Raw genomic sequence first — 10,815 nt, 5'->3', positions numbered from 1 at the left:
TAACACCTCCTTCCTGTTCCAGAGTATCCACATACCCCTCACCGCACTCACTCACTTCCACATCCTTCTCCTTGGTGAATACAGATGAGGAGTATTCGTTTCGGACCTCGCCCACACCCCTGGCTCGACACATCAATTACCCCCTCTGGTCTCTCAGGGAGCCCACTCTCTCCCTGGCTCTCCTCTTGCTCCTGACACGCTTGTAGAATGTCTTGGGATTCTCCTTAATCCTACTTGTCAAAGATATTTCATGGCCGCTTGTTGTGCCCCTAAGTTCTTCCCTACACCCTATATATTCCTCGAAACCCACTCTATTCCAGTTTCCTATACCTGTTACGTGTTTCCTTTTATTCCTGATCAAACCTTCAATAACCCTTCAAGTTCTACCCTTATTAACAGGTATATTTTACACACAATGGTATGTGTTATACATTGTGCGTGGGTTCACTACTTATCCATCTGCTCAGGAGTTCACGTGTACATTCTGAGTGTGTATGTCTGTGCTATAATGCATATGTGTATGTACTGTATGTACCTGTCATAGTATATAGATACACTCTGGTGTTTTCTCGGGAAGGATTTATGGAGTAAACTCCCGAGAACTTCCTGCAGCTACTGAAGGAGATGTGCCAATTCTTCAGGATTGTCCTGTAACTTCCAGGGATTGAAAAAAAATCTCCTGCCCATTGCCCTGAAGAAGAAAAGTCACAGCAGCAATAATGTTTATGCTTTAATTGAATTCTTTGCTTGCTGTTCCATAGCAATGCAGGGGGAAGGCAGGCTGCCCATCAGGGAGTATCCAGTCTGGAATGGAGAGCCTGCTGACTTTCCCATTGGTCTGGGGGGGGGGGGGGGGGGTGGACCTCCTGGGCCAATGGCGAGAGACGGGAGTGGAACGGTTAGAGGCGGGGTGGGGGCCAGAAGCCCCAATTTGGAGATTGCAGGAGTCAATGTTTGGGTAAATGGCGTCTACAGGTGGAAAACTTTGTTGGGGGGGGGGGGAGGGTGTTGCATGTGGCTCTCACTGAAGCTGGAAGATCTAATAGGCCGGTGTGCCCCTTGTCCAAACTCAGCACGCCATTTTGTCTCTTTGATGGTAGGTCACACTGAGGGAGACCTGGGGCAGACTGAAGGAGATGCAGAAAGCCTGTGCCAGGGCCCAGCTTAAACAGAAGTGGCGCATCGCTGAGGTGGAGGTGAGTCCAACGGATGCTGCCTCCACAGCCGCCCAGTGACTTGCCCTCGCATTATCTGTCTGCTGACACTGGGGTCTGTCTGCCTCGCAGAGAGCCTTTGTGACTGAGATGGACCAGGTCAGACTCTGCTTTGCTGAAATGGCGCAGCTCCTGAGAGGAAAAGCTAAAGGTGTGGCGGACAGACTGGAAGAAAAGAAGCAGAACGTTTTGAAAAGGATGGAACTAAGACTGGTAGAGATCCAGGAAAGTCTGACCCACATCGGAGCAGAAGTGGCGAAGGCAGAAGCCCTGCTGCAGGAGGACGACAACTTCAGGTCCCTGCAGGTACGGGGTGTGGGGTGGGCGAACGTGATTCAGGTTATGAAGTTAAATTAGAGAATGTTGCGGAGCTGAGAGCTGATTCATTGAAAACAGACGATGATATATTCCTGTAATTATCGGAAGTGGGAGCTGATTCATTGAAAACAGACGATGATATATTCCTGTAATTATTGGAAGTGGGGAGATTAAGGCTGTTTTACAGATTGGTATGTGTATGAGTCCCCGTGTCAAGCATCTGATTTTTGAGCTAATTGCTTGCCAAGGTATAATTTTAATTTAGTTGAGCAATCGGTTGAAGAAACTATGTGATTTGTCTAGACGGTGCAATTGAACTTTCCACTCGTGGTGAAATTAACTTTTCTTTCTGTTTTTGAAGGGATTTTCAGAGCTAAGGTAAGTAATTAATTATCCAAAGAAGTTCAATGTTGGGACATCTGTTTTGCTTGAGTGTTGTTAGTGTCTTTCTATGTGCACAGGTATCCACAAAATTTGAGGCCGCTCGACGACATATCTGAAGGTCTCTCCCTGAACTTATCGAAAGACCTTTTAAAGTACAGTGTGTGGAAAGAATTGAGAGATATCTTCAGACCAGGTAAGAAAGGGAGGCCTGTCCTTGGAGCCATTCCCAGCCCCAGGCAGTCCCAAGATGCCATTACACTGGAGAGAGTGTAGAGGGAGATTTACGAGGATGTTGCCGGGACTCGAGGGACTGAGTTATGGAGAGAGGGTGAGCAGGTTGGGACATTTTTCAGTGGAGTGTAGGAGAATGAGGTGTGATCTTATAGAGGTGTTGAAAATCGTGAGGGGCTTAGAGCGGGTGAATGCACACAGTCTTTTTCCAGTGTTTGGGGAATGAAGAACTACAGGGCACAGGTTTAAGGTGAGAGGGGAGAGAGTTAACAGGAACCTGAGGGGCAACTTTTTCACTCAGAGAAAGGTCCGTATATGGAACAAGCTGCCAGAGGGAGTGGTTGAGGCAGGTACATTAACAACATTTAAAAGGTACTTGGACAGGTACATAGATGGGAAATGTTTAGAGGGATATGGGCCAAGCGCAGGGAAATGGGACCAGCTTAGGTGGGAATCTTGGTCAGCATGGACCAGTTGGGCCAAAGGGCCTGTTTCCGTGCTGTATGACTCTGAGTTTACACTGACAGAGAACAGTCCCCTATTGTCACCAATATCAAAGTTCAACCAGCAAGATCCCCCAGCAGCAGAGGGACTGACCGGATTATCTGCTCAGTGTTGTTAGTAAAGGATAATTATCGTCCAGGATACTTTACATAGAACAGCACAGGCCCTTCGGCCCACAATGTCTGTGCTGACCATGATGCCAATCCAGACTAATCCCATCTGTATCCCTCCATTCCCTGTCCGTTCATGTGTCTGTCTGAATGCCTCTTAAGTGCTGCTGTCGTACCTGCTTCCACCACCTCCCCTGGCAGCCCGTTCCAGACACCCGCCACTCTCCGTGTGTTGCCCTGTAAATCTTCTTAAACTTTCCCCTTCTCACCCTAAACCTCTGCCCTCCAGTATTTGACATTTCCACCCTGGGAGAAGGATTCTCTAAATCTCATAATTTTGTAAACCTCTATCAGGTCTCCCCTCAGCTCTCGGTACTCCAGAGAAAACAATCCAAGTTTGTCCAACCTTTCCTCATAGCTAATACTGTCTAAACCAGGCAATATCTTGGTAAACCTCCTCTGCACCTTCTCCAAAGCATCCACCTCCTTCCTGTAATGGGGCGACCAGAACTGCACACAATACTCCCAATGTGGCCTAACCAAGGTTTTATACAGCTGCAACATGACTTCCTGACTCTTATACTCAGCACCCTGACCAATGAAGGCAAGCATGCTGTACGCCTTCTTTACCACCCTATCTACTTGTGTTGCTACTTTCAGGGAGCTATGGACTTGCACCCCAATGCTCCTAAGTATCCAGCCACTAACTGTATACTTTCCTCTTACATTTGACCTCCCAAAGTGCAACACCTCTCGCATGTCTGGATTAAACTCCATCCGCCCTTTCTCTGCCCATGTTCCCAAAGTCAAAGTCGAGTTTATTGTCATTGGTGTTGGTTTATTATTGTCACTTGTACCGAGGTCCAGTGAAAACCTTGTCTTACAAACCGATCGTACAGGTCAATTCATTACACAGTGCAGTTACATTGAGTCAGTACAAAGTGCATTGATGTAGTACAGGTAAAAACAGTAACAGTACAGAGTAAAGTGTCACAGCTACAGAGAAAGTGCAGTGCAATAAGGTGCAAGGTCACAACAAGGTAGATCATGAGGTCAGAGTCCATCTCATTGTATAAAGGAACTGTTCAATAGTCTTATCACAGTGGGGTAGAAGCTGTCCTTAAGTCTGGTGGTACGTGCCCTCAGGCTCCTGTATCTTCTACCCAATGGAAGAGGAGAGAAGAGGGAATGTCCCGGGTGGGTGGGGTCTTTGGTTATGCCGGCTGCTTCACCAAGACAATGAGAGGTAAAGACAGAGTCCAAGGGGGGGAGGCTGGTGTCCTTGATGCGCTGGGCTGTGTCCACATCTCTCTGCAGTTTCTTGCGGTGAGACCCACTTTGTCTCACGACGGACCTCTAGCACATCACCCCCTCATCGGGGGTGATCAGGAGAAGCTCCTTTACCCAAAGAGCGGGGTGTACATCAACATTCCCACAGGGAGTGGTTGCACGGAGCGATGCGGAGACGTCTCAAGGAGGATGGGTCACCGCGTGAAGGTGGAACAGAGGCCTGTGCTGGGGAATGACTGGGGCAGGCTCACATAGAACAGGTGTGATGAGTGGCCTCTTTCTGTGTAATTCAGCCACGGGTGTTCCTGGGACCCAGTACTCCCACTCCATCTGTTTCCCCTTCCCCCCACCCTTCCACCACCACCCCACCCCTCCCGCTACATCAGACAAGGAGCAGGCCGTTCAGGGTTTGTCGACAATTCCTCCCCCCCCGCCCCACAGACGCTGCTCGACCCGCTGAGTTCCTCCAGCACATCGTGTGTTGCTCCCAGGTCCAGCACCTGCGGTCTCCTGTGTCTCGTGCTGGCTCCACCAATAGGATCACGGCTGCTCTTCTCCCTTGGCACCACGTCCTGCACTAACGCCAGGTCACAGGTAGACAGGGTTGTAAAGAAGGCTTTTGGCATCCTGGCATTCATAAATCAAAGTACTGAGTACAGGAGTTGGGATGTTATGGTGAGGTTGTATGAGACTTTGGTGAGGCCAAATTTGGAGCATTGTGTGCAGTTCTGGTCACCTAACTACAGGAAGGATGTCAGTAAGATTGAAAGAGTGCAGGGGAGATTTACTAGAATGTTGCCGGGTCTTCAGGAGTTGAGTTACAGGGAAAGATTGAACAGGTTAGGACTTTATTCCTTGGAGCGCAGAAGAATGAGGGGAGATTTGATAGAGGTTTACAAAATGATGAGGGGTATAGACAGAGTAAATGCGAGCAGGCTCTTTCCACCCAGATTAGGAGAGATAAGTACAAGAGGACGTGGCTTTACGGTGAAAGGGGAAACGTTTAGGGGGAACATTAGGGGGAACTTCTTCACTCAGAGGGTGGCGTAACGGGCTGCCATCTGACGTGGTAAATGGGGGCTCACTCTTAAGTTTTAAGAATAAATTGGATAGATACATGGACGGGAGAGGTCTGGAGGGGTTATGGACTGGGTGCAGGTCAATGGGACTAGCAGAATAAAGTTTCAACACAAGACTAGAAGGGCCGAATGGCCTGTTTTCTGTGCTGTAGTATTCTATGGTTTTAGGTCCCATAGGGTAGACGTATCTAACTGTCTCGCATAACACAGCCCCTCGTGCCGTTGGACACCCATCGGCCAAACATCTCACAATGGCCCTCAGAATCGATTGGCCTGGTTTACGTGGGGCGCCCACACACCGGAGAGCAGCCTGCCCCCTCCCCCCTGAACCCCTCCCTTTCTCTGCCATGGTCAGCGCTGAGCTCTGCAGACGCCTCCTGACAAGAGCTGCGCAGGTCCCATTTTGACCCAAGAATTGACTTCACTGAACACCCCCTTTCCTCCTCCTCCCCCCACCCCCTCCAGAGCTTCTGATCCTCCTGTGGTCCTCCCAATTTTATCCCCTTTCCCCCAACACATCCTCCAGCCCCATCCCCCCCCCACCTCCCCCATCATCCATCTTCATCCCCCTCCCCCTCCCGGTTCCATCCACCCACTACACACAGACACAGTTCACCCACATTTCCACCCCCGCCAACTTGGTCCCCCACCTGCCCCTTCTCCTCTCCCCCACCTGGTGCAACCTGCCCGTCATCTTTCAGTCCACCGATGACCTCGGACTCCTCTCTCACCCCCTCCCCCTCTCCTCTGTATCCTGGCCATGTCTCCTCTCAGCCCTGAGGCAGGCTTTCGACCCGAAACGTCGACAGTTCCTTTCCCCCCTACAGATGCTGCTTAACCCGCTGAGTTCCCCCAGCAGATTGTTGCTCTTTGATTATAGATGTTGCCTTCCTGAGGCAGCGCCTCCTGTAGATACCACCGATGGCGGGGAGGGATGTGCCCCTGACGTACTGGGCAGAGTCCACTCTTGCATCCCTACATGTTCCAACTGCCGTCCCAGTGCCCCTGTGACGTCGGGGTTGTTGGGGATGGAATAACTCTGTTCACTCTGGGCGTAGGGGAAACCTCGCAGTGGGGTGGATACCTTCTGGAGGGGGTACGCGGGTACGTTCTGGGGTCGATGTACACCTTTGGGCAGAGGTGACCCTCTGGGCCGGTCAGTGGCCCATCTTACACGGGGCAGACTGTTAGTTGATGCCTGCTTGCCCGACATCCCCCCGAACCACTCACCTGTCTAGTCCGAACTTTGCCCATCTCATCTCAGGTTCATTTTTGAACATTGCTGCTGTTTTCGACATAGAACATAGAACGCTACAGCACAGTACAGGCCCTTCGGCCCACAATGTTGTGCCGACATTTTATCCTGCTCTAAGATCTATCTAACCCTTCCATCTCACATAGCCCCCTATTTTTCTATAATTCATGTATCTATCTAAGTGACTCTTCAATGTCCCTCGGTGGTGGGGGCTGGGGGTAGTTGGAGGTGACTGTGTCCTGCTCTGCATTTGTAAAATGTCCGGCCGCAGAGTTAAAGGTTGCTGCAGTGATCAGCCTTGGGGTACCATGGAGTCCCTAGCTGACTCGGATAGAGTGCGTGGCCTTGACCCCCTCCCACCTTCTGTTGTGTTGCACAGGCTCCGACAGGCTGACCCTGAATCCTGCCACCGCGAGCCCGTGGCTGATGTTATCCGTGGACCTGACCAGTGTGGGGCACGGAGCCAAGAGGCGCCAACTGCCCGATGACCCGCGGAGGTTTGACCCCAGCCCCTGCGTCCTTGCCCTCGACGGGTTCGTCACCGGGAGGCACTACTGGGAGGTGAGGGTGGGCCACAACACCTCCTGGACCCTGGGTGTGGTGAGTGAGTCGGCTAACAGGAAGGGGGACATCGTCCTGTCACCCGCCAACGGGTACTGGACCCTGGGCCTCAGGGACGGAGTGAAGTACGAGACCTTCCCCACCACGTTGGATGAGCTCCCCCTGGACCTGAAGCCTCAGGTGATCGGAGTTTACTTGGATTATGAGGGAGGCCAGGTGTCCTTTTACAACGCCGAAGGGATGTCCCATCTCCACACCTACAGTGACAAGTTCACCCAGAAGCTCTTCCCTTTCTTCAGCCCCGGGCCGAATGTGGGTGGCAGGGACTCCGAGCCGCTCCAGCTGCTGCGCGCCTCCGCTGGAGTTCCCGGCCCTGCCGGCCAGTCGGACCCTGAGCCTGGGGATGCCACCGTCGGGGCCCCGTCCAGTAACCGCGGGGACCTGCAGCTGGACTGGCGCTGGACCTGGCTCTGCTTCACCCTGCTGGTCTCCCTGGCCGCTGCCCAGCCAGGCAGAGCCAACTTCACTGAGGTGTACTTGGTCTGCTGCGCTATGCTGGGATTTTCCAGCCTGTGCTGGTCCCTGCTGGGTCGACAGAGGCTGGCTGGGATCTCCTGGGTGCACTGTGGCGTGCTGGGCCATGCTGGGCTCTCTTGCTTCCTGCTGGCTTGTGCTGGGCTCCCTGGGATCTGCTTGGTTGCACTGAGCTTTGGTGGATTGTGCCTGTCTCTGAGGGGTTACGTGCTTCCTTCCTGGCTGCTGCTGAGCTTTGGGGGCTCCGTTGGACTCTTGTGGTTATTGGACAATGGTGTATGGATCTGGTGGGTCTGCTGTGGTGTGCTGGGACACGCCAGCACATGCTTGTCACTGCTGGGCTGTTGCAATGTCTCGAAGGTCTGCTGGTGGTGTTGTGGCATCCAGGGTTATGTCGGCTTGTGCCTTGTCCTGCTGTGCTCTTCTCCGTTCTTGGGCATATTCTGGATCGCATCAGGTGTCGTTGGCTTGAACTTGACCTTGAGGGTCTCCATCCAGAACCCGTGGGCTGTGGCAGGCTTGCTGGCCTACAACGCAGTGTGGTGTGCGCTGGTGGGCAACGCGGAGCTCTCTGCGGTCGCTCTGGGCATTGCCACCGTGTCGTGGTGGCAGTGGTCTCGTCCTCGCAGCTGCTGATCCGCCGCTACGGAGCCTGATAATGTTTCACGAACGGCGTTTCCCAGTTCATTTCAGCCAGTGGTGTGTGCCATAAAAGTCAAAGTCGAATTTATTGCCGTAGGCATAGGTGCAATGAAAAACTTACTTGCAGCAGCATCACAGGCACAGAGTATCAGATAAGCAGCATTCACAAGATAAACATACATTAATCAGAATAAGATTTATTATCACTGATTAATACAATGTGAAATGTGTTGTTTTGCGGCAGCAGTACAGTGCAAAGACAATTACTGTAAATTTCAAAAATAGTGCACAAAAAAAAGGAATAACGAGGTAGTGTTCATGGGTTCACAGATTGTTCAGAAATCTCATGGTGGAGGGGAGGAAGCTGTTCCTGAAACGTTGAGTGTGGGTCTTCAGGCTCCTGTACCTCCTCCCCGATGGTAGTAACGAGAGGAGGGTATGTCCCAGGTGGTGGGGGTCCTTGGTGATGGATGCTGCCTTCCTGAGGCACCGCCTCTTGAAGATGTCCTCGATGGTGGGGAGGGTTGTGCCCGTGATGGAGCTGGCTGAGTCTACAACCCCCTGCAGCCTCTTGCGATCCTGTGCATTGGAGCCTCCACACCAGGCAGTGATGCAACCGGTCAGAATGCTCCCCACTGTACATCTGTGGAAATCTGTCAGAGTCTTTCGTGATGTACTGAATCTCCTCAAACTCCAAATGAAGTAAATTAAACATAAATTATACACAATTTTTACAAGAAAGAACACAAAAGTAAAAAAAACAAAGTCCATTTGAGTGTTAAAGCTTGCAGAAACCCGAGGTGTTCTTGGACCCCCGCCCTGGAGACTGACCTTGCACTTCACCTTCCAGGACCCTCACCTTCCAGGACCCTCCCCTTCCCTTTGCCTGAAGTCAGTTTGCTGCTCTCTCCCTTCCTCAACAGTCACGCGATCCCTGACAACCGGCTGCAACTTTTGGCAGACGGTTTACTAAATGAAGCTGCGTGTCTTGGAGAAATGATGGAATCGCAAAAGGATTTTACGCCTTTCTAGCCTTCGAGCGGTTCGAATCTTTGGACTATTCCACTCCTCTGTTGTGCCAGAGGTAACAAGGAGGGAGAGAGCTGCAGAGGTTTGCACAAGAAGCCTGGGCTGAAGCTAACACGTGAATCTCCGCGGCCCCGTCCGACCGGGTACTCCCCGTGTCCAACCGAGAATCGAGCTGCGCGGACTGGATCGACCCACAACACTGCGTGTACTGACCTCCACTCCCTCCCAGCCGAGAACACCTCATCTCCGATTCCTCCACATCCTCGCCTCTCCATAATCCCCTCCGGCCTGATGACCGTCCGAGTTACTTCCAGGAACATCGGAAACAGAAGGAGCTCCAAGGCCGACCCCACCTTGGTCTCTGCACCATCCTCCTGCTCTCTCCCCGTGCCCCTCGGTTGCCCTTGGAGATTGAATTATCTGTGTTCTAAGTTGCTGTTACTGAAGAGCTCTGAGGTAGCCTGCGTGTTCAGATGTTGGCGTCGAGAGCTGACTCCAGCTGCCCACCAGCTTGACGTGAGAGGTGGAAATTTCAGGGCGGCCCACGTCACCAGCAGGCAGGTCCCAGAGAGAAGCCACAGGGGTCTCGATGGTGCAGACCGGGAGATGGGGACGCAGTGGGTGGCACTGGTCCCACTGGAGAGAGAGGGGCGGGATTACCACACATGAATTCCTCTAGGACATGGTCTGAAGCTGGGCAAGGGGGTGGATTGAAGTGGGGAGCTGGAACCAAAGGACGATGAGTCCACACAGGAGGGGACTGCTCAACAGGTCAAGACTGCTGTTGGATTCGGGTTTAAGTTGCTACCTAAGTTGTTGATTTTCTTGTAAGCTTAACTTTCTTTATGCTTGGTTATATGTTTGTATAATCACCTGTAAATGTCAGTAGATTTTTAGTAATTTGTAGTATAGTTGGTTTGTACTTCTGTAGTTTCTTTGTAAGTCTGAGGTCATGCAGTGTAAATCAAGCCTGTGGTCTCACAAGCTGTTCTTATCAGGGGAGACTCCATTCGTCTATCCAGCTTTAACCATTTTTCAGTACAAAGAAAGACCATGAGACAGGTTCTCGTTAGTTAGAGTTAGTTACTCCTGGTTACTTAGTCGCTGTACATTACTTTGTTATGAATGTCTAATAAATGCTGTAACCACAAGACTTGAGGCCTCATTCTTGACTTCCAAAGTACCTTCTGGACAACGTCATCTCCGGATCCAACAGCTTGGCATAGTTGGCAGAATAGCTGGGAAGGTTAAGGACATGGGAGAAACCCCAGACAAAACGGAAAGTTTCGGTGCGCACGTTCAACAGGAGACGAGAACTTCCTCCCTTATTTTCCTAATGTCGGACAAGCACCTCGTTCTTTCTTCAACACCCTACATAAAGGAAGTCTGAGAGTGAAGGTAAAACCCAGGGATACTCTCCTCTATTCTATTCTTAAGTGAAGTTAAATCGTACCAGTCGGCTGTGCGCTGTCTGTTTGAATTTCGGTTGCAATCCAGTGACACGGGCTAAGTGAGTAAGTGGGCCATTAATTGCTCCACGTGTAGGTAGGAGGAGAATCAAACCATGGCCAAATTAGAGAAGGAACCTCCAGTGTGTTACGTGTGAACAGATAAGACATCTTATCCAATACTTTGTTTGGAAGATGTCTTATCCAAACAAAGTA

The 10,815-nt window shown here is 51.4% G+C and overlaps 1 protein-coding gene across 1 annotated transcript in view; it reads left to right on the top strand.

Moving 5' to 3' along the window:
- LOC127585977 (uncharacterized) overlaps positions 1 to 10,385 on the top strand; it is a 55,775-nt gene extending 45,390 nt beyond the window's left edge. Inside the window, exons 17-22 of the mRNA XM_052043735.1 lie at positions 90 to 418; positions 1,101 to 1,196; positions 1,287 to 1,520; positions 1,894 to 1,910; positions 1,994 to 2,109; positions 6,765 to 10,385. Coding sequence (XP_051899695.1) covers positions 90 to 418; positions 1,101 to 1,196; positions 1,287 to 1,520; positions 1,894 to 1,910; positions 1,994 to 2,109; positions 6,765 to 8,116 — 2,144 coding nt within the window. The 3' untranslated portion in view covers positions 8,117 to 10,385. The remainder of the gene's footprint in view (positions 1 to 89; positions 419 to 1,100; positions 1,197 to 1,286; positions 1,521 to 1,893; positions 1,911 to 1,993; positions 2,110 to 6,764) is intronic.
- Positions 10,386 to 10,815: the final 430 nt, after the last annotated feature.

This window comes from Pristis pectinata, chromosome 34 (assembly GCF_009764475.1).
Source record: "Pristis pectinata isolate sPriPec2 chromosome 34, sPriPec2.1.pri, whole genome shotgun sequence".
NCBI classification, from domain to species: domain Eukaryota; kingdom Metazoa; phylum Chordata; class Chondrichthyes; order Rhinopristiformes; family Pristidae; genus Pristis; species Pristis pectinata.
The sequence above is the reverse complement of the archived record's forward strand: the minus strand, read 5'-3'. Positions and strand labels throughout refer to the sequence as shown.